The 24,183-nt window shown below is 46.6% G+C and overlaps 1 protein-coding gene across 1 annotated transcript in view; it reads right to left on the reverse strand.

The window, feature by feature from the left end:
* The window catches only part of LOC311366943 (uncharacterized protein), a 62,781-nt gene that overhangs the window by 21,667 nt on the left and 16,931 nt on the right, over nt 1-24,183 (reverse strand). Inside the window, exons 3-10 of the mRNA XM_084485724.1 lie at nt 23,458-23,575; nt 21,715-22,306; nt 20,515-20,979; nt 14,424-14,615; nt 13,449-13,529; nt 12,802-12,914; nt 12,438-12,496; nt 11,342-11,431 (exon numbers count right to left, since the gene is read on the reverse strand). Coding sequence (XP_084341850.1) covers nt 11,342-11,431; nt 12,438-12,496; nt 12,802-12,914; nt 13,449-13,529; nt 14,424-14,615; nt 20,515-20,979; nt 21,715-22,306; nt 23,458-23,575 — 1,710 coding nt within the window. The remainder of the gene's footprint in view (nt 1-11,341; nt 11,432-12,437; nt 12,497-12,801; nt 12,915-13,448; nt 13,530-14,423; nt 14,616-20,514; nt 20,980-21,714; nt 22,307-23,457; nt 23,576-24,183) is intronic.

A 24,183-nucleotide genomic window follows, 5' to 3' on the forward strand; every position in this document is an offset into this window, starting at 1 on the left:
GCTTGTGATCCACTTCTCCTTTTAGCGCCTCCCCATCGATGTCTCCTCCAAAACGCCGTCCTTCCACCCCGCTTTTTTTTGTATTTTTGTTTTTTTTAAACACTTGCCGTTTTGCACATGCGGTGGGCGTCGGTGTGGGTGAGCAGGGAGGCAGCGGAGATAAAAAAATCTAGGGAGGCTTTCATCTTCTCCGGGAATCTGTTCAGCCCCCCTTTTTTTGCTTCCTCTCCGGTAATTCTCTGTCAACCCTCTTCTCTCTCTCTCTCTCTCTCTCTCTATCTCTCTCCTCCTTCCTACTGCCGTTCTCTCGCTCTGGCTGTTGCGGAGAACTGGCTCCCTGAGTCGCAGTAGAATAAAAATGTGAGAGGAGTCATGCTCGCTATCTATCGCTCCCTCGCTGTGCGTGTGTGTGTGTGTCTCTCTCTCTCTCTCTCCCCTACTTCGTCAATGCATACTTCCCTCCCCGTGTCCCTCACTCCCTCCCTTTTTTCAGTCACTCACCAGCGAATCACAATCTTCCAACTGCCTTGTCTACGCATACACACGGTTACAACACGCACGCACACACACACACACACACACACACACACACACACACACACACACACACACACACACACACACACACACACACACACACACACACACACACACACACACACACACACACACACCTTTTTGATATACTTTGAATGGCAATTAGCATTCGATGGTCTTTCAGCTGATGGAGCGAGAGAAAGAGGGAGAGGCTGGAAAGGTAAACGAGAGAATGAAATGTCAAAGAATGACAGGAAGCGAGCCTGTGTGTGTGTACCATTTGTAGGCATATATATCTACACAAACACACACTTCACTCTACTCTCACAAAAAAAAATGCGAGAAACAAAATTGTGCTTAACATTCTGCACCACTGCAATTGAAGTATGAATAAAAGATCAGAAAAATTTGCAGAACCATCGTTTTTCACCCAAATCAACCCCTGTCCTTTGAGACTGCGCGTGAGCGTCGATCATGATTAGTGTCTTGAGGATTTCATGACTTCTAAAGAGACAGATCCACCAGCCCCATGGTGCCTGTACGTAACTACATCACAACAAATGATGAATGGGATTTTGATATCATCATAAAGAAATTATCCTTTTCATTCAGCCGCTACATGCAATAAAAACAATAAAAGGGATCATATAACAACAATTATAAACATAATGACGATCATCCCCATCATCAGCACAATGTCATATCAATTATGTGCGCAGATTTAACCACACGCCGGTGTGTGTGTGTGCGTGTGTGTGTGCGTCTGTGTGTGTGCGTGTGTGTGTGTGTGTGTGTGTGTGTGTGTGTGTGTGTGTGTGTGTGTGTGTGTGTGTGTGTGTGTCTGTGTGTGTGTGTGTGTGTGTGTGTGTGTGTCTGTGTGTGTGTGTGTGTCTGTGTGTGTGTGTGTGTCTGTGTGTCTGTGTGTCTGTGTGTGTGCTGGGGTTATCACCTGCCAGACCTCAGCTTCAGAAGACAGATGAGAGAGGAGTACTCTCCCGAGAACATATGTCAGTTAGAGTTATTGACTTGGCTATCAGTAACGGGGACAACGGAGCAAGGTCTAGAGAGAAAGGCAGCGGTCCACCGAGCGAATTAATGGTGGCGTAATGTTGCTCACAAGACCAGATGTACTGGATAAGTTTTTATTGTGTATTCTCATGTTTAACATAAGGCTTCCTGGCCTCCAGATTATCTGTTAGATGTACGCAGCATCAGTGGCGCTTGGAAAGATTGTGTTCACTGTCTTCTCCATTAGTCATGTTTGACAACACAACCAGCATTATGCATCCTTAATAATTACGCCAGGTTTGGACGCACTGTTGACATTGGAATGTCTGCCTTGTTTTTGTTTGGTCCCGATAACTCAATAAAATAAATACTTTGAAAGTAAAGTCACTGGAAAGCTATCGGTAGAGATTTGACCTCTGTCAAGGTAGTACAATACTAATTGTACGTATTCATGACATACGTGCATGTAATGCATCTGAAAATGTCCCAAATATGACAGAGCAACATGTAATAAAAGAACACTTTGTTGACAGAAAACTACCTTGGGTTTTGCCATGCATTGGGTTAGAAATCGGTTTGCAAGTATCACTTGCATTTATATCAGTTTGAGATGAGCTGAGATATGAATGGCATCTCACAGAAGAGGCATATTGTCATATTTATTAACTGTCTGACAAAAACATTAAATGTTCATGTTGGAATGGGAATAAAAAAAGTAATGTGTTACATACTGTGGGCCCTAGTTAGACGGTCTAAAACGTAGACGTCAAGGCGCAAAGTCAAAGTACTTTGTGGGCGGTTCTACGGAACTGTTGCTATTATGACCAGGGGCGGACCGTACTGCAAACCAGGCACTTGCCTGGAGCCCCAGGCCCCATAGAGGCCTTTTGGGCCCCCAAAATGCCGTCTTTATATTTTTTCCCCATATCTATATTGTTTTTATAAAAATCCCGTCATAATAGCAGCGCCGGGATGTCCAGCAATCATCATGCAACATTTCTATGCAGTTTCACACGTATGAATAATCTTTGACATCATAATATTTAAATCAGGTTAATAGTTTGCATGTTTGTGCTGTGTATAGCCTACGTGTGTGTAAGCGTAGGCTATGTTGTAGTTCCGACCTGCCATGGCACATCAAAATAGCAACAACAACTGCGCTATCCGCTATAGACCAGGTATTTTTTCGGTCAGTGGCGCAATTGCATTGGCGCATTTTTTAGATCACTAAAATAGCACCAAGTATCATTTGCGCCGGAACACGCCCCTGCTTTTCACCGACACGCCTCTCCAGGCGCAAGTGTAGTGGTGCCTGGTTGCTGCGGGGGGAAAATCAGCTTTGCACCGAGTGCAAACTAGCAACGACACATGCGTCGGTGTAGAAAGTCAATTGCGCCGGGCGCAAGATAGGGCCCTGTATGTCAACATACGTCTATGCTAACACTATGAAATGCTTTCAATCTGGTGAAACGGGATAGAGATACGCTTGCCCACAGAAACAGGCAGAAAACACGGACATCTGGCCTTTGCTGTCTTCCAGGGACCTGAGGAAGCTACAGGCACGGTGGAGCCAGTTGGCAGAGCGCTGCCATGGTTAGCGGTTGTTCCCACTGGCGCCGGATCCGAGACTGGTTCACTAGCTTCAGAGTCATTGATGGCCGAGCTCCTTCTGATTACATAGCTACCCAAAGCAAGTCACCGGAGGTCTATCTGAGACGCGGGAGCAAGCTATGGATTTTTCATATTGACGCGTATTGATCAGGTACTGTGTTCTACAGCCGGCTGCAGAGTTTCTGAAAGTAGGGGCCACAATCGACTTGAGCTGAGACGACTTTGCCAAATGGGGACCCAACGGAGGTGTTTACCGCAGCTATTTCACAATTAGCTTCTGGATGTTGTCTTCGGATCAACAGTCAACAGTCTTATCAGTTAACCTTCCTACACTTCAGAGTTGAATTGCACCAGATCTACCAGGACAGTTCCTCCTCTCCTTCTAAAACAACTAGAGGTTTGTAGGCTTTTTTTCTCAAATGACGTGCAGTGTCCAAAGCCAAAACAGATTAAAGGAATATATTGCCTTATTCACATGGCCCAACATAGGGGGAGCAGGTAGGCTGCCCTCTTTCTGAGATGATCAACAATGTTGTTGCTCCAGACTTGGACGCCAGTTAACTGGGTTCTCGTTTGTAGTCTTCATCAGAGCAAAGTACTGGTACCGTTATATTGACAAGGGTTATGAGGATACAAGTTAGTAGTGTGTTAATACCAGTAAGTACTAAAAAATACTGTCCATGTACTCCAACTTTTATCTCTTGTTCAGCAAAACGGCTGACTAGAAAAAATAAACCCTCAGAGGAACTGAGACTTTAGAAGTCCCAGTTGGTCAAATTGAGGAAACATTTAGCATTTCTTGCGAGCCAGGAAGCCTTACCTAACTAAGAGCCAATCAGTGGCTATATTCAGTGATTCAGTTTTTGCATGGTAGAAACACTGAATGTGGATCTCCATAGGTCTTCTCATGTTGATCTCTGTCCCTCTCTATGGGTCTATTTCTGGCTTGTTCTACCTGGCTTCTCTCCCACACACCAAATCCTTGGTTCAGATCTCTCCACTCAATCCCCAATGGACAGTTGAGAGACAGTGAGTTGGTTCCCTCTGATTTTCTTTCTCATCATCATCATCCAATAGCTTCGTATTTGCCGTCCTCGCAACTAAGTGTTGGTGCAACATTCAGGTACAAACTACTTACTGTTTAATGCAGGTGATTGACCAGGATTCAAAAACTTGTCTTAAAGTAGACCTAGATTACCTAACTCATTGATCAGAGAGAGAGAGCACGAGAGCGAGAGATAGAAATGTTCTCCTCAGCAAAATATCCATACGTGAGCAGACTATAAAGTCTATTTTTCCTGTATTTGGTTTAAGACTAATTTTTCCCCCTTGTGCAAAAGAAAGTATGCGTTTTACGTTTAGGCCTCCCAAGTGAGATAAAGTTATATTCAACAAAGTTCACACTTGCTCTTTGGCATTGCTTCATCGCTTTTCAACCCTGAAAGCCATGCTCTCAGGGTTGAATGCACACTGTTCGGTCAATTGATACTAATAGTGTGTATGTACCTCTGCTTGTGCTGCAAATGACACTACAGCATGTGTTAGATTAGTCAGGGATTTTTTGAGGGGGGGGGGGCACTAGACTTGTGAGGCCATCTTGATCTCATAAGTTCCCATTTCAGTTTTGAGTTGCACCGCAGTCTGCAGAATTTCCAAAACATAGCAAGAGCAGCAATCGACAGAGCGATTAAAACAGTTTCACCTGAAATTGACCAAATAACAATGTTTAAAGATGAACAGAAACTTGCAATGAGGGCTTAATTCAGAGGAGAGGAAAAGTTGGCATACATCACGCAGCGCAAAAGAGTCACCTAGGCTGATTCACACCTACAGCTTGCCTGATTCACACCTACACCTTCCCTTATTCACACCTTTAGCTCACCTGATTTGGTACAGACCAGTGGCTTATTTGTTATGATGTTGCACTTTCACCCTTGTTTTTTGTACACATGGCGATATTCAACAGCGGATAAAAATTAGTAAACAAAAGGCATGCTCAAGTGAACAACGTCGTAATTGATCTGAACAATGGGAATAACGTCACTGTTTGTCGAAAAAACTTGCATTATTGTTGTTGGATGTATTGTAAGAAAGAAGATTGCTCTGGCTGTATAAAAATATGTAACACACAAGACAATAAAAAGAGTCTAATTGATTTGCACTCAAATGGAAAATGGAAGCATATCAAAATTGCGTGGAAGTATAACTACAGTTATTATGATTCTCTGGATGTTGCACCAAGCTGCATATTGAATTTGATCGTAAATCAAGACAAAGTATGGAAAACAATGTAATGATGCATGCTATAAGCTACACAGCAGCGCTGCCTTGAGTCACAGTGGTAGTTTTGTCACTCATTAATTTCTATTCACACTTATGTGACTAGAACTTATACACGTATGTGATGAGCATGCCAAGCTTACTAAGGCTAAAATAAGCACAGGTATATTATGGCCTGACGCGAGTTGTGCGAGTTTTTTCAGTACGTTGAGTCGGATCTCACTGTAAACAAACCTGGCAATCACCTCAAACACCTTTTTCACAAAGTAATCAACTGTGCTCTAAGCTAAGAACGAGACCACCATTAATAGAGATACATACACTATAGTAGGGTCCTAAACAATCTTAGCACGCACCATCTCCACCATCTCCAAATCCATTCAGTGATCCATGTGAGGCCTAAGCAGCAACCGCTAAATAGAAAAAGGACGACTCACAGATTGGAAACTATGGTAACAGTAACAACGGGCTCATACAGTGGGCGCTTGTTCAAAAAGCCTGATGTCCGACTGCAAATGCACTTTTCACTTTACCGCCACATCACCATCTGGTTGGCGATAAACACAAACACAGCAAAGCCCCGAGAAGCATTTCTTATTCTCTTTTTAATTAAAGTCCCAGACGCCAATGGATTATGAAAAATGAGCCACTGTTTCAGACATTGGAACCAAAGCTAAATATCCCAGTGTTTGCCTTGAGGTGAAGACGGATAGAGGCAGAGATGAAGCCACACTTCCCCAAGTTCGGTTTACAGATAAGACATCTGGCCACTCCCCTCCTCTCTTCAAGTGGTAATAGGAAATATATCAGTGATTTAAATCCAAACAAATCCTTGTTTGGGTAAAGGGTTAGCAGGACCCAGTGCAGTAAAGACCAAATCTTTTTGGTAGATGCCGATATTGATACAGAGAGTTGTTAACCTACTGCATGGTTGGAAGAGATTGCACATACAATTCATTGACCTTAAAAAACACAAAGTAAGGTTCATAAGCCCGTATCTGTATCTGGTTGGATTAAAGCGTAACCCAGGGTCTTTGTTTTGGCATGTACACACATCAAATAAGCCCTCCAGACCCTTTTTTTTTTTGATAATCGAGTATAAGAGTTTAACCGGCGCAATGTTTGGCTTCCATGTTATTGGCTAGGGGCAGCACGAAACGCTTCCAAATCCTCATTTTTTTAACCGCTAATATAGCTCAAAATAGCACCAAACCTCTGCAGTAGCATGATTAGGGTCCCTACACATAAAACAAAGCATCAACAACTTAGTTAGCGTAGCGGGAGTTTATTAAAAAAGACTGTTTTCCAAGTCTGTGCCTTACCCGTAGGTCCATGTAATTATATAACTATTATATTAGTTACGGTAGCCGGTAATCGACTTGTGTGAAAACATGGACCTACGGGTAAGGCACAGACTTGGAAAACAGTCTTTTTTAATAAACTCCCGCTACGCTAACTAAGTTGTTGATGCTTTGTTTTATGTGTAGGGACCCTAATCATGCTACTGCAGAGGTTTGGGGCTATTTTGAGCTAACATGGAAACATGGAAGCCAAACATTGCGCCGGTTAAACTCTTACACTCGATTATCAACAAAAAATGGGACTGGGTCTTATTTGATGTGTGTACATGCCAAAACAAAGACCCTCGGTTAAATTTTCGCCTGAATTACGCTTTAACACAGATGCGACTACATCGATACTGTACGTTGGCCCCTGAATCGATTTAAAATGACCAAGAATCGGTCGATGCACCGATTTAAACGTTTCGAATCGGTTGAGAAAGCTTTAGCCTGATATCAAGACAGCATTGTCAACGCATTTCATTCCGTTTCCAAAAAATGTACATTAAATTTATATAAAATTGGTCGAAAAATGCAATAGGCTTGCTCAAAATTTTTTTTTTTTTTCAACCAATCAGATCACTCTAAATAAATTTAAAAAAAGATAAATCAATAGATTTTATCGCTGTCGTACACAATTTACAATAGCAAGGCTTTTGTCAATATTCCCCTCCTGAATGGTCGAAAAAAAAAAATAATGTATATATATTTTGTGTTAACTTTAAACAAATATTATCTGTATCTATCAGACTGAATCATATCTCATCAAATCGAACATTGAATCAAATGACATTGTTCCATATTAAAATGTATCGTCCCTCAATCGTATCGTAGCGCATGTATCTAGAATGATACATATTGGATCGTCCTATAAAGGAGAGATGCACACCCCTAACATGTACAAATAGATAATGACAAAATGTTTTGATTCATTCACCATTTTCAACCTCTCAAGCTCAAGCGAGATCCTCACAATCAGGATTCATGCAACAAAACGCAACGATTTTGTGGCAGTCAGTAGGCCCCCGACATCACACCAATGACTCTCAAGTTGCTCCCCTGCTAGCTCATGATCTGAACAATCCCTTGATCTGGTAGGGTAGGGTTGAGTCACAACCACACGTCACGAGGAATGCTCACCAACAGGGCTAGTGGAGGGCCAGGTTTTGGCAGCTTTACCAAAGTCCTTCTAGGCAAGTCCTCTCACTCGCGGCCATTTTGGCCACGCCTTTCGGGCAGCTATTTGGTCTTAACAAGACCAGGGCCCTATCTAATGAATAGGGAGAGAGCTGTATCTCCATTTTCCGAGATCTAAGGGGCATAAAAAAACACATGTTTGAAATCACGATGAAAAACAGACTAAAATCGCTGAAAGGGTTTGGTGGTTTTGTATCAAATTAACGTTTTAAAAGCCCTTTTTCTTACAGGTAATCTTGGACTGCGCATGCGCAATGCTGCACGACACAGTTTTCATTTACGGCATAACACCGGCACTGCACTGACAGCAAGTTAGCTTTAAAAGTTAGCTTTTGCTGCTGAGCCAACAAGATAACAGGTAGTCCAAGTTTTCCAGTCGATGCTGCTTGTGCCGCTCCAGCTGCTGGTCCTTCCCTCCTGATTGAAAATAATAAATGTCGCAAAAAGCGTGACCGTGTAGGACCTGCAAAATGATTGGAGCAACGGCACCGGAAGAGGCGGGACATGTGCAAACAACTGCCATCTTGGCGTTACGAAGTTTCCCCATGCATTTCAATGGGTGATTTTTTCAGTGATGTGTCTCCTCCTTCTATAGTGTCTCTGGCTTTACGCACCAAATACCCCACGGACACCAACTTTGTTTCTCGTTCTTTTATCTAGGTGAGCTTCTGTGAGCCTGTGTACACTGTGCTTTGCGCAGGACTACAAATCAGGGTCGTGTACCAGCTCGTTTTTTTTTTAGCAGTACACTAGTAACAAGTCGACACCAATGCTGGTATCGAAGTTCGAGTGAAAAAGAACGAAAACTAGAAAGACGGTGTGTGCGGTAGAAAGGGAAGAGCTGTCACACAGGGGCCTTGCCACAACTCGTTATTTTACAGCTCACCAGGCAGACGATTTCTGCTCAAGCATGGGAGCCTCTGCAGGTAGAGTGGCCAGGTGTCCTTGTCCCTCAGAGTGCAGCCTCACCATCTGGCAGAGTCTAAAACGGTATGACATACTGGCCAACTAGCACACAGGACGGGACGCGTTTAGCCCTGCTTAACGTTTTCAAAACAAAGCGGCAAATCATTTCCATTTGGTGTACAAATGATTTACTCTGCTCCGGGTAATACTTTTGTAACAGAATATGAATTTGGCCTGTACTGTTATTACATGTTCTGCCTGATTCCATTAAAATCACTGAAATAATACAAAATATTGACGACAAACACTTTCAACAAACCGTCCACTCCCATAGCAATATGTTCTTTAATCAGAGGGAAAAGACCAGTGCCCAGATTTTAAGGAACAACGTTTAGTGAAATCAGGTTTTATCCTGACCCTAACCCTATAAAATAGATACAACTAAAATACAACTGAATGACTAAAAACCGAGCAACACCAATCGGTTTTCAACACAGTAGTCAAGATGGCCACCGTGCGATGTTTACTCATTTACACATTTCTTCTTTCTTTAAAGGTGTACTAGTAGGGCGCTGTGCTCTTTCGGATGCCAAAGAACACAGGAAGGAGGTGAAGAAGGTGGGGGGAAGACAGATCCCTTTTTTCCTCTCTAAGTGACGATGAGAGGGAGAGCCACCCAAGGGACACAGCGGGGAGATGAGAAAATTAACAAGTGAAAAGAAAAAAAAGACATATGTGCGTCGTTCTGTAGTGCACCATGCAGAGAGGGAGGGGGCGAGCAGTGCCATGAAAAATTAAAATGTAGTATTCTTGGCTAGCTATGGAGTGTGGGTGTGTGTGTGTGTGTTTGTGCGTTGGGTCAGGGAAATGTGAGACAAACAGAATAGGGAATTAAGAAAGAAAGAAAGAGAAAGAGAGAGAGATAGGGAGAGAGAATAAGAGATGGGGGGGAAAAGGAATCCTGTGTCCCAATTCACTAACCGCAGCAGAAAACCCGGTAGCGCACAGATGAAAAGGTTTTGAAATGGGAAAGGGAGGAAATGAGAGAAGGAAATGAGGGATTAGAGGAAATGGCAGGAAATTACGCGCGATAAGGAATGGTGGTAATTTTGGAGCCAAAAGTGATGCAGGGATAAGACAATAGAAGAAGTAGAAGGGATGGGAGGGAAGTCACCACCATAAACAAGATGTCAAGATAGGCAAAGAAAAAAATTCTCCTAATTATAGTTAGGAGAATTGAAAAGGTAAAAGCAGGGAAAGGTAAGTAAGCGAGGGAAATGGAGAGATACCTTGGGGGGGGGGGGGGGGGAAGAGAGGGAATTCTATAAGGTATACAAGAAGGGAAGGGAAGGGAACTTGTGAGATGAAAGGAAAGAGGGATGAAAAGAGGAGTCCTGCTTTAAGAAAATATCAAAAGGCAGAAAGCCAGGGAACCGCAGCCGGCAAGTGTACAGAGCAGGCTGATCAGCTTTAAAGAGTGAGGGAGAGAGTGCGCGTGAGGCCAGAGGGTGTAAACACAGCGGGTGAGACCAAGTGAGGAAGTGTGAGGGAGAGTGAGCAAGTGTGTGTGTGTGTGTGTGTGTGTGTGTGTGAGAGAGCGAGCGAACGAGCGCGAGAGCGGGGAAACAAGTCAGAATTGGTGCAAAGCATGATTTAACCGACTGTTTCCGGATCTATACGGCACATTAATAATACAGCACACCGGGTCGATGGGCCTGCTTCTCCCGGACTCTCCCTCCATCGCTGGGTTCGCAGAGTGCACTTCTGGTTTTGGGGGGACGGAGTGGTTTGTGCATAAACACGGCCCCAGCCTTTCACGCCGGTAATGAATTCTACCCGGTCCCACCGAGGGACGCGGGTCCCACCCGCCCCCCCCTCTATGAATTATAGATACGGCCAATTACAACCTGTTGACTTGTGTACCAGCGGCTCTGGCGGCGGCATTGACGGACCGTTTCGCCGGGGAAATGAACGCCATCACCATTAGGGCCGCACGGGCAGGGGGGCGGGGGGGGGGGCCACAATGGCCCCAGCGTTTGATTAGGTTATTTCCTCCCCCACCGCCCCCCCCACCTGCGTCTGATTGGTCCGGACCTGTTGTTGTCTGAGGTTGACAGGGTTAAGCTAATGATCTGATCTAATAACTCTAATCCAAACGCACACAGATGCCCGGAAGGGGGGAGAGGGCCTTGTGGTTGGATGACACAACAACAACAATTAGTCAACAATTACTAATTGTTGACCCCCAGAGCTGAAGTTTACCAGGAAGTGGCGGTCATCTGATTGGAAACCCCGTGACAACAGAGGTGGGTGACAGCTGGCGCGAGTCCACGTCTGTGTGTGTGTGTGTGTGTGTGTGTGCCTGTGTGTGTGTGTGTGTGTGTGTGTGCCTGTGTGTGTGTGTGTGTGTGTGTGTGTGTGTGTGTGTGTGCTGAGTGGAAAGGAGTCCTATCAACACTTACTTTTAGAAGGTCTTTCGGAAAATCCTGGCCGTCGTTGAGTCCCTCCAGGTTGCCCACGAACTGTGAGCAGGACATTCGCTTGCCCAGGTTCTGAGGGAGACAGACAACAGGCGGAGGAGGTTTCAATATGGCCAATATGAATGTCAGGCAATATTGTAAAGCGCTTTGGATAAAAGCGCTACATATAAATGCAGTCCATTTACACAGAGGGGCCCATAAGGATGACAGGGAGACGGGAGAGTTGTTTTGAACGGAGGCTCCACTGTGACACAAACAGAGTGTGCCCTGGTCCAGTTGTTTAAAATGAACGTAAATCAAGAGAGAATGCAGGCCGGCCATCCTTGTCTTGGCGTGAGTGACCATGACTAGGAGTATTGTCCTTCCCTAGTTCCCAGTGTTCCAGTCCCGGTCCCTCTGTCTTTCGGTGGGTCAAAGCGCCCGCGGTACCGCAGCTTCTGGACTCATTATCACAATCATAAAAAAGGCCAACAGAAAGCGTGAATCCGAGGGCCGTCCTTCGTCTCCGAAGGGAGAGAGCACTGTGTGTTGAACTCAACCTTGTTGTTTTTTTGTCTCTTTTACGACGATGATTTAAATGGCATTTCTCTCCCGTTTTTTCCCCCCCCAAGCTTAATTTTTAGAGCAAGTTCAGAACTTTCGTCCGATCAACCTTCGAGAGACCTGTGCTTAATCATTCAGACCGGTAGCCTAGTAGCCGTAGCATCGCGTGGCGCAGATGCTGATGGCCTCAATTCAGGCTACCAAGAGGAGGCTTTGACTGATAAAGTCCTGATTTTTGAGACATGAGGGCCGATCCCAGATCAGCTGGTGAAAGGGCTCTTGACTGATATAATATATCTAACTGTCTCCATCTATATTTATAACTGACGCTCGTCTCCAAAGTTAATGATAATACCTTCTCTGAAAACGTTTTTGTCATTGTATTACCTGTGCTCTGCGAGCCAGTTACCGTGACACACACACACACACACACACACACACACACACACACACACACACACACACACACACACACACACACACACACACACACACACACACACACACACACACACACACACACACAGAAACTCACTTGGCCATGTAGATCCGTATTGAGCAGCATGAGAGCACAGGTCAGAGTGTGAACTGCATCTAGAGGACAAAACAAGAACTTCATTATGGGCACTGCGCCATTTCCAAAATGTATAATCTATAGAAAGAATAATCAACGATAAGTGTGTATGCAGCAACATGGCACTCGAACGGGCCTCATTCACATAGTGTATAGATCTTGGATCTATACACTAGCTGGGTGGGAGAACTGAATGGATGAACGCTAGGTGGCTAAAGACCATGGGAGGGTGTTTTTAGGTGTTTTTAGGTACAATACCACGCAAGCAGGACAGGAGTTAACCTACAAAGAGGTGAACGTTTCCTTCCCCTGTATCTGTCCTCACCTTCAGACGGTATGATGCCCGGGTTGCAGTCAATGTATCTTCTTGAAAAGTGTGTCAGCACCCTCTCCCTCTCCTGGGTCTCCCCCATCAGCGCAAACTGCTTGAGGAACGCTCTGTCGGAGGAGACACAAAACCCAACCGCGCGGGCAGTATGGCGTCAAGAGATAAGCACATGATGTTACATTGTTCTTAAGGGGACGCGCAACTCTGCTGTGGGTCTTTGTGTTGATCTACTGAAGTGACAGGACAAGATAACATGGGGGCGCGTTTCATTTAGTGGTTCCAAGGTACATATATTAAGAATAGGCTTGATTCTATTTATTTAAATAGATATTGTTAGGTGGAACAGCATGAGTAACCAACGCATTGGGTTCACTCCCTCATGCAAAGCCACAGTTGGCCTCTAGGGAGTGGCGTTGTCCTGCATGTACTGACACGAGAGCCCCCACGTGAAGCCAGGACCAGGACACTCCAGTTTTCAAACAAGGCCAATGTGTCTCTTAGGGTCCCAAAACTTTTTTTTTAACGAAAAAAAAAAAAAAAAAACATTTAATGAAGGCAACTTACAACTTACTAACAAAAACAAAAGACAACAGATTCACAGCCGTTTCACCGTTGAACTGCTGCATAGCCCCACCGCCACGTACCGTAAGGCCATGTCCACCGCCAGACCTGTAAAGTCGAAGAAGCTGAGGTATTCCTCGGCCACCATTCGGCTGAAGTCGTTGCTGTGGGAAGAAGACATTTGTAGGTAGGTCAGCAGGCAGGCAGGGAGATAGCATGGGAAATTATGATGAAGCGATGGAGTGAGAAACGGGAAGGAAGGTGACCAAGGGTGGGACTTTTAAAAATACACATTGGGGTCTCAGTCTTGTCGTGAACAACCAAAACAAAACTATCTCCCAGTAAGGAGGAAACTCATTAGTCTAACATTCGTTATTATCAGTGGGAGCTGACGACTGATTGGCTGACGAACAAATCCAGTCCTACAATCTCATTACAACTGATTCGAGCAACATGGCGCAGCCACTCAAAATGTGAAAATTACAGCAATATTCACATTTTCATTTAAATTAACAACCAGCAATTTGGATCCCATTCAGCAGTGCAAAATAATGAAGCCATAACGAAGACAAAAACAACATCTATCAATATCGATATTGGGATTGGCCTATAGCAGCTTATGGCAGAATCTGCCAGGGGGATGATGACACATCCGTCCGACCCTGTAAAATAGTCCACCGGTCAAAGGTGACATATTATACCACCAGGTGTGAGTGTGATTAGCCGCTGCAAGCCGTTTGGAAAAACTGCCTCTTCTGACATCACACATCGGTGGGCGTGTCCACCTAGATGTATGACGGATAGATGAGCAACGTTTTCTACAGTCCACTGGGCAGGCCGGTAGACTGATCTATCCAGCACACCACCCGATCTATCTAGGTGGCACACCCACTTGTGATGTCAGAAGAGGCATATCTTCAAAGCGGCTTGTAGCGGCTAATCACACTCACACCTGGTGGTACAATATGCCACCTTTAACAAAAGGTGACACATTGTTTGACAAAACAAAACGGGTTCCCACACACACTTCCTCCCACCCACACTTCCGGGGCGCTCACTTCTTGCTGAGGTGTCGCGCCACGTCCGACTTGCGGAAGCCGTCCAGTTTGAAGAGGCGCTTGGCCAGCCGCTTGGCCGCCTCCAGGTCGGCCCGGCTGCTGCCGTTGGTCAGCGTCTCGCTGGTCTCCAGGCCCAGGCGCTCGCTCAGGTCCTGGTCCAGCTCCGTGTCCGTGGCCAGGCGGGCCTTCTCCCTGGAGACGGATAGACGGCGGGAGAAAGAGAGGGAGAGCTTTGGTGTTGTTGTTGTTGTTGTTGTTTTGAATCTCCTGTCTGTATCTTATATTGCTTTGGCAATGGGCCAGTGTCTGCTTTCCTTGGCAATAGAGCCCTGTGGAATGCTGGTTCTTAGCAGAGAGAGAGAGAGAGAGAGAGAGAGAGAGAGAGAGAGAGAGAGAGAGAGACAGAGAGAGAGAGAGAGGGAAAAGGGGGGAGGGGGGAGAGCGAGAGCGAGGGAGAGTTGAGGAGTCGATGGATAAGAACAACATAGGTTAAGAGACGAAATCAGAAGAAAGTGAATGTACATGTTGGAAAAGCAGAGGCCAATGAGGTTGATTGGCCTTAATCACTAAAATGTCATAACATTTAAACTTCAGATTATCTGTGCTGCATAATCCACATAATCCACATAATCCATCTCCATTATGCACGGTCAGAAATGATCCAGTTATTTAGCCCTAAACACAATTTATTCTTGCAAATATTTAGAAGGTGTTTTTCTGTTGTTTTGATAGACCCAGATTCCCAACATATGAAAACTGGACGAAACATTCCTCACAAAGGTATATTTATCCTTTCCGCATTCCAAGTTATGTGTATGACTTACAAACGAATTCCCCAATTTTAGGGGGTGTATTTCTTTAATGGATAAACAATAGATTTATTGCAAATGTTGGATGGATGAATGGATGGTGAGATGAAATGAGAGGTCCAAAGAAGAGAATACGATATGGGGGAACTCATCTAAAACAGCGGTTTATAAAGTAGCAGCAGTAGAGACAGAGAAAAGTGGACACACTAAATATTCCCACGGAAAGCAAACACTGTTGTTATTCTTTAGGAGCTAGAAGGAAAACGGAGGGGAAAACACAAAGGAAAACCAAGGATGCAGACAACTTCTGCACAAGTGGACGAGAACATCACGGCAATTAAAGCAAAACTATTAAAATGACGCCTTGCTCAGAATCTCCCATCTCCACACTCATTACGAGCAGAGGCAAACGACGTAACAAGAGCAGCTTCCACCGCTTTCTTCAAAAATATTACAAACTTCTGGCAACACAGTCCAAATCCTTGGCCTGACAAATCTCTCTCTCCTGCTCTCTTTCCGGCTCTCTCTCCTGCTCTCTTTCCGGCTCTCTCTCTCCTGCTCTCTCTCCTGCTCTCTCGCTCTGTGTTCTCGTTATCAGCTCATTAAGCTGCCCTCCGCTGCATTAGCGGTTCGCCAGCACTGAACTGCATATATCTGAATTATGCTGCGATAATTATTTAAGCATGTTATGTCATCTGGAGCCGCGCAGCGCAGCAGCAAGCTCTTCTGGGTTACGCCGGTTATGTGAATGAGGTCCTGGAGTTCAGTCTATTCAAAATCATAATGGGCATTTTCTTTCTTTTTTTGGCTGTCACTCAACACAGTTGGAAGGGCCATGTTACCATTTCCAGCAAAAGATCTGTATTCCCAAACGAGTGAGGGGGGTGTAAGAAGCAGTGCTTTTGAAAGACAAAAGCACTGCTGATATGTGGGTAGACAAGCAAGGGGATTGGATACACAAACTCATACACAGTCACAGACGGACCAAAATCTAGCATCCTTTTAGCAACGGGAAAATCACAGTTGGGCAAAGCAAAGCAGCTTCTTAGACCAGGTTACAGGTCAGGGCTGATAAGCAGTCGAAGGTAAACAATCAATTCCACATGGCAGGTAGAGTTCCCTCTCATTAGGGAGCGAGCGAAAGCAAACACACACTAAGCATTTCCCCCGCCAAGGTAATCATTAACTTCAGAGCTCCTTTTTATGCCCCTTTCTCTTTCGGTTTAGAGCCTGCCGTGCTCGGTTTTCAACACCGGTGTGTGAGCTGTTTAGTTAACCTAAATTCCTCAGCAACCCATGGTCCGCACGCAGGGAAGAACCGCAGCCAATCAAGGACCAACGAGGAGCTGCACCGGGCCCTCCGTGACACCTGCCCTTTTGCGAGGCAAAACTGGGAGCGTTTCACACCTGACTAATCATTTTCCTGCAGGTGATAGCCACGTCCGACGTGTGCTGTGGTGCGGGATAGACAGGCTCATTATGGAGGGGGGGGGGGGGAACAGCTTTGGCTCGAGGCGTCTGTTCTTGTGCTTTACCTACGGGTGGATGACGAAGCCCTGACCGGCAGGTACCTCTCCTCTCCGCCCGCTGTGGCCCCGGTACAGCAGAACACAGGGGAGGAGGAGGAGGCAGGGAGCTCCTCCGCCATTGTACCATGCCTAGTGGAGCGCCGCGGTCTGCCGCTTCCTCGACCTCTACCTCCACCTCCTCCTCCTCCTCCTCCTCGACCTCCTCCTCCTCCTCCTCCTCCACCTCCTCCTCTTGCTGCTGCTGCTCCTCCTCCTCCTGATACCACTCTCCTTCCGGCGCCGTAACCCGACCGCCTGACAGCGGTGGTGGTGGCGGCGGTCACTCTGGCGGTGTACATTGCGGCAGAGTGCCACGCGACAGTGGTGGTAAGAAACACCTGTGTGATGGTTTGGCTCCTCCTCTTCTTCTTCTTCTTCTTCCTCCTCCTCCTCCTCCTCTTCTTCCACCTCCTACTTCTTCTCTGCTCAGGGCCTCCAGACTTATAAGGCACTCCTGTGCCAGCGCTCAACTCGCACACAAAGACGGGAAAGACACACAACGTTTCCCTTTCTTTTCATCGTCCACCCCCTGCATTTGCCGTCATTGGAGCGCACTCCTGACTCCTCACTCCCCGACTTCCAACTAAATTCATAGTTGTTCTTTTCCAGGTCTTCCCGTCGCCCCACCCATCGGTCTCTTTTTGTGCTGGATGGCCTCTCCCCCTCGCTCTTTCACTGTGTAAACTTCGGCACTCTCCCCCGCTGACCTTGGGCTCTGAGCTTAGCAGGAATCTTGGCTCGCCTTAGCCAAACACCACCCCCCTTCCCCCATCTGAATCAACTCACAGCGCACGCACACGAGCACACGAGCACACACACACACACACACACACACACACACACACACACACACACACACACACACACACACACACACGTCACACACACACACGTTCCTGGTGTAAACTCACAGAGCATAAAGAGAAGGGAAACCAGTATGCCAGGGCTAAACAGTAAAACTGATTAAATCTAAACCAAGAGAGTACCCATCTTGTGTAACCACCACAGACAGATGGCTGGTGGATTACCCCCCCACAGAGTGATTTGTCCTGGGTGAGGGAGCAGGTGAAAGGGGTGTGGTTAAGAAGCACCTGTTGAGGGATGCCTCTCTCGTTTCACAGATCACACAATGCCAGGGGGTCCTGAGAGAATTCAGGACCCCCCACTCCAGGGCCTTTGTCCAGCCCTCAACCCCCATACTCGAGGTCCGGTCTGGTCCAATTGGCACTCCAGCACAATGGGCTTCTGTGTGAAGGCCCAGGCCATCTCCAAAGAGGGAGATGGGGAGGGGGGCGGTTGTGTTAGGGAAGAGATTGAGGACAAATTCCAACTTTTCTAAATCAAAATCCCATGGAACATTGAGTTCCTGGAGAGATTTAAACTGGTGTCCTACACGCATTCCAGGATTCCTGTGCTCCTTGCTCCGGCCAGTTAGGCCCCCCCTCCCCCCTCCCCCAGGGCAGAAAGCAGAACTGCAGTGCAAAACAATTACCTGACAACACCCGACACCCATGAGTCACAGCAGTCCCAGAATCCGTCAGAGACACCAGTTCTGTGCAGAGGCTGCACTCGCCTGATTGGACAAGTCCACTGGCTAGGTGGTGGTCAGTCCCCAGCCACAAACACAATAAAGGTCTTCCCCAGCCACAAACACAATAAAGGTATCCATTTGAAAATGGCAAGTAAATGGGTAGATAATCATAATCATCCGAGCTGATGACGATAAATATTCAGGCTGTCACATGGTGTTTTTGAAGGACCACGTCACACGATGGTGTGTGTATTAATACTCTTGTTGTTTACTGCGACACAATGTAAACAACAATATTTCTATATTCTATATACTGTTACCTGCAGCCTACATCATAGCATGTGCACAGTCATATTAGTAGGTTGTTCTTCTGAATACTGTCTCCCTATTTTGGCCAGTATTATTGTATGGCAATCCCTATATTACATCATCAGTGAGACAAAACTGATCTGATGGAAGTGCTTGCGAGCTGTGGTCCTCTGCTGCCCTCTGGTGGCTTGGGGAACACAACAAGGTGACCCAGTGAAGTCACTACAGCTCTGCAGTGTTTTACACACTCAGGTTAAGAAATAGTTGTGTAGATAAATTTAACAAAAATTAACTCTGTTGCATACAGAATGCAAGAAGAAAAAATTACACGGTGACAGAAGAAAGCCCTGATAGACAAAAGAGAAGAGATAATTAGTTAAAGCAGAGCTATCTATGTAGAGAACTAGGTAGCATTAGCAGTAGGTAGTTCCCCTTATTAGAACATCTTTAAACACAGTGACAGAAGACAGCACTGATAGAAAAATAGACTAGACTTCGTTAAGCAGAGCTGTCTATATAGAGAGCTAGTTAGCATTAGCAGTAGGTAGTTCCCCTCATTAGGACATCTTCGGTTAGTATTTTGGGCTTGAGAGGGAGGAGCTAGGGACTGGGGGGGGGGGATTATGAGTGTCTTTGAGACTGTTGGTGAAGGTGAATGTCTTTCTGCAGCCATCTGCGCAAATCACCTGCAGAAATCATCTTAAAATGTACGCGCGCATGCACACACACACACACACCCCCACAAACACACACTAACCCAATGCACTTATGCATTACACATGCAGTGCCAGAAAATTGCAGACGGACGCAAGCAGGCAGAAACACACACACACACACACACACACACACACACACACACACACACACACACACACACACACACACACACACACACACACACACACACACACACACACACACACACACTGCCAGACACCAGCGGGACCGGTGGCGGCGACCTTCACTCCAAACCGCTCTGTTCCAGAATAGCACTGCAGTGCAGCCGTGTGTACGGGCGGAGGGAGGCCTCATTAGTCTGCTGACTGGATATGATCCATTACCGGCACGAGTCCTCACCTCCGAGGGGAAAAACGGGGTCATCACCAACCCCCTCATCACCCGTGACGCCAGAAAAACTAATTTCCATTTACAAGTCCATTAGGGTTTTTGTTTTTTTTGTTGCTGTTGTTGGTTTGTTTAACACTTTGGGGAGTGTCCGTGAGGTTAATTGGTTAATTACACAACACAGCCAGACGTCGTTTCAGGATCCGTAACGCCGACGGTGGCTTTGTGCATTCGCAAACAGCTTTCATGACCGCTCGAGTAGCATAACTCGATTGGCTAGCGACGTGACCCGACCATACGTGTATCCATCCCCCTCGACAAACATGAACGATTCAAAGAGACATCGCTACACGTACACAAACTTACCATATCTGAAGACGTGTCATAACTACCACACTCTCTGCTTGTATAAAAACACAGATACAGAGTATGTATCGTAAGGACAAAAGTACCCTCCTCGATGGGCGCCCACTGCAACGGACACGTTAAAGGTCCCATATTATACCAGGCGTGAGTGTGACTAGCCGTTACAAGCCATTTTGAAATTCGGCCTCTTCTGACATCACAGGTGGGCGTGTCCACCTAGACGTGTGCTGGACAGATCAGTCCACCAGGCCACCCAGTGGACTGTAGCAAACGTTGCTCATCTATCCATCATACATCTAGGTGGACACGCCCACTTGTCAGAGGAGAGAGGCAGATTTTCCAAACAGCTTATAATAACTAATCGCACTCAAACCTGGCGGTATAATATGTCACCTTTAAACGCGACGGCCACGCCCCTCACTCGACCCCGCCCCCCCCCTCACCTGGGCAGGGAGAAGTTGCTGGACCAGCTGCTCCCGAGCTGCGGGCCGGGGGCCCCGCCCCGCCGGGGCGTGTCCTCGGAGCCGCTGCTCAGCCTCTCGCTGGAGGGGGCCCGCGTGGCGTCCGAGTCGCCCGTCACCGTCAGCGCCGAGTCGGACAGGCTGGGTCGCTCGTCCACGGCGAGCGGCGCCAGGCTGAGGTGCGCCACGTGCCGGGCGCTGTGGCCGAACGGGCCCTGGACGGCCGGGGTGAGCGTGGGCAGGTCAAAGGTCAGCACCGTCTGGGTGCTGGAGCCCAGCAGCTCCTCGCTGTCCAGGCTGCTGTAGGACGTGCCCTTGGCGCGCACTGACTCCATGATGCTCTCAAAGTGGCGGCTGAAGGTGTCCTCTGAGGTGCGGCGGGGGGGGGACACGAGGACGGGCGATTTCAGCGCGGGGTGGTGGTTGTCGAAAAACGTTTCCAGGGGCCTGGTGAGGGAGAGAGGATTCCAGTCAGCTGCCAAAAAACATAAAAACCCATGAACTGCTGCCCACCATGTCTGTGATGTTCACAGTGGTGGTTCCAATGTTGTCTGGATCGGACAGAGCAAGTCGCAGCAACTCTGCTCAATTCTGACATCCTGATCTTTGCGTCGAAAAGAGAACTGGGAAACGTAAACTACTGTAAATATAAAAGAACAAACTAACGAAACTAGAAGACGATAAAGGAACATTATCTGTTAATGACACTTTGCACCCAAGCTCATTAGCCGCAAACTTCTCCTTTCACTCCTTTCACAGCATAGGGAAATGTCATCTGTCACTTAGCATTGGCTTTGTCTGCATTATGCACTGTTACTGACAAAGTTGTCTGTAATCAATATTTTAAAAAGCTGGTTGTGGTCTACTTGAAAAATTAGGCTGTGGATGAGACTAAAATAGACATTTCAGATGGGTCAATGGAAAATTATGCTAGTGAGTAGTCTCAAGTGTGTGTGTGTGTGTGTTTGTGTATATGTGTGAGGGAGAGAGAGAGATAGAGAGAGAGAGTGCATGCTGAAAACATCAAAGCACATCAACAAATATTTCTGTGATTCATGCGCAGCCATATTTCAGGTTGCAGTACAACAGGACCGACTGCCTTTTCGGTCCAGTTTATACAATAGCTCACTGATCTGACCTGTTCTTCATGCCATAACCTGCGGTCCCTCTGTTCCTTCTCACCTCTTAAGCAGATGTCCAAACACCTCTGGTTCCTCTTGGGCGGCATGTTGACTCCTCCTGTCATCTCCTTGCATCCTCACGCTTGCCCAGCTCACCATCTCTTCCTCCTCCTCCTCCTCCTCCTCTTCTTCTTCCTCCTCTTCTTCCTCTTCCTCCTCCTCCTCCTCCTCCTCCTCTACCTCTCCCTCCCCTCCCACCTCTGGCTCCTCCCCCTCCTCCTCCTCCTCGGGGCCGCTCGACCTCTCGTAGCAGGGGCCCCCGGGGGGGCTGCCGCCCAGCACGCTGCGGTTGGACCCGAAGGCGGAGTCTGCGTCCTCCTGCTCGGCCAGCACCTCGTCGATGTCCGTCTCGCGGTAGCACCGCAGCGGCACCGCGTCCAGGTCCGTCTCCGAGTACTTGAGGGTCCGCCGGATGATGCCCGTCCTGGGGGAGGAGCCCGTCAGAGGTGGGGGCGCGACCAGCTCCACCTCCACCTGCTGGACGTCGTGATTGGCCGTGAGGAGGGGCAGGCCGGAGGGCGTGGTCAGCGGCGTGGGCGTAGGGGACTCGCTGGAGGCGCCGCTAGGGGGCGCCGTGGAGGCGCCCAGGAAAGCTGCGACCAGAGGAAGAACGCCGTTGTCCAACTTCACATACTTTGATTGGCTCTACGCACGCAACACTTCCGCATTGGTCTCAGAATGCTTCTACAAATCCGGTTCTGGTGTTACACTGAATTCTGCGACCCACCGAAAAGTGTGACCCAAGGGGGGGCGCTGTTGAACATTTTCTGAAACATGCACGAGTTTGAAGCGTAGACACAGGCATGAAGTCGTTCACGTGCGGAAACATGCACGAGCTTAAAACGTAACATTTGTATCGTCATCGACGCCCTGATTTGATTTGATTAGCATTTTACAGACCCATGCTATGGATCAACATGCTACTGCCCGGTTTCACAAAACCGGGCAAAAAAAACGGATGACGATAAAAATGTTACGTTTTAAGCTTGTGCATGTTTCCGCATGTGAATGACTTCATGCCTGTCTTCGCTTCAAACTCGAACCAGATTTGTATATTTACAGATTATATAGCTTACTCAACTATTAAAACTATATATAAAACTGCTCCATTCAAGTGACTATATTAATATTTGGTAGAAAAAAACAATTAAAAATTGTATACAACACAATGTAGAGGCTTATGGAATGCTAGCATGAGCTGCACTCATGCACTTAGCTGACACTCATTTCATATGCGTGAGGTCATATCTGTAATTCTCAGCATGACGATGATTTAGTATTAGCATAAAAAAAGAAGACACGAAAAAAAGACATGAATGTTTACTGTTGAATGCGGACATTGGGGTTTGAACCCAGACCCTTTCGGCTGAGAGTCATGCACCACAAAACTACAGTGTAGTTAAAGCTGGGGTAGGCAATTTGGAGAAACCAGCCTTTTTAAGCTAGAGTTTGAAAGCATCCAACCAGAAAAGTCAGATTCCTTCCTTCAGGTCACTCCCTTCAAAGCCACCCACATAAAACACTTGCTAGCTTTAGCAAGAGGCCTTCATAGCCTTGTGTCAGATTTTGGCCATTAAGGTTTATTTCAGACCTGCGACAACCACAGATAGACTTTTTTTTAATTTTTGTCAGTGCATTTGATTTATTGATTGATGTTGTGGTGTTAAGAGAATGTCAATAAATATGGCAATATATTGTTCCCAAGTAAATTGCCTACCCTAGCTTTAAACTAAGTAAAGCTCACTTTTGTCTCCTCTGCTGGCAGCCTCCTCCGCGGGGGTCCCAAACAGGAACTCCCACTTGGCTCGAGCTATCCTCTGACAGTGAAGAGAAGGCCCCGGAACAGCACAGCCACTGTCAGTCTGGGAAATACAACACACACACACACACACACACACACACACACACACACACACACACACACAGACACACAGACAGACAGACAGACAGACGTTAATGTTTGTGTTTCACTGTGTAAGATACAAATCACAGTATGTGTTATCTTTACACCAATGAATAACATTGTGTTGTTTGTTGGTTAGGTAGTCCCATATGAACAAGGGTTTGTTTGTTTTCCTGTGGCTGCTCCGAACTAAAGACATCCATCCTAATTGGTTCTGTGTGTTATTGTGTTTTAATGAAGTAATGTAGGCCTAGTTACCATGAAATACGCAAAGTACAAAACAATGATCCATTATTTGAATTGACAAACAACAGAGGAAATGAAGGAAATGTTACTAAAAAAGGGAAGAAACGGATGAAGCAGATTCGTAGACCACAAAGCGCTTTTGTAAACATCTGTGAATCTGAGCTCACAAGTTCTGGGTTTGGTGGCGCATTCCATATGATGACATTCACAGCCCTTCATAATACAGCTCTCCAATGATAACCCATAAACTAACAAAGCACCAAAAAAGGTCGTATGTACGAGCAGTCCAGGGATTTATTCAAAGCAGCAAACGACCAAAAA

The sequence above is a fragment of the Micromesistius poutassou genome, assembly GCF_964030765.1.
Source record: "Micromesistius poutassou genome assembly, chromosome: 21".
In the NCBI taxonomy this organism is placed as follows: domain Eukaryota; kingdom Metazoa; phylum Chordata; class Actinopteri; order Gadiformes; family Gadidae; genus Micromesistius; species Micromesistius poutassou.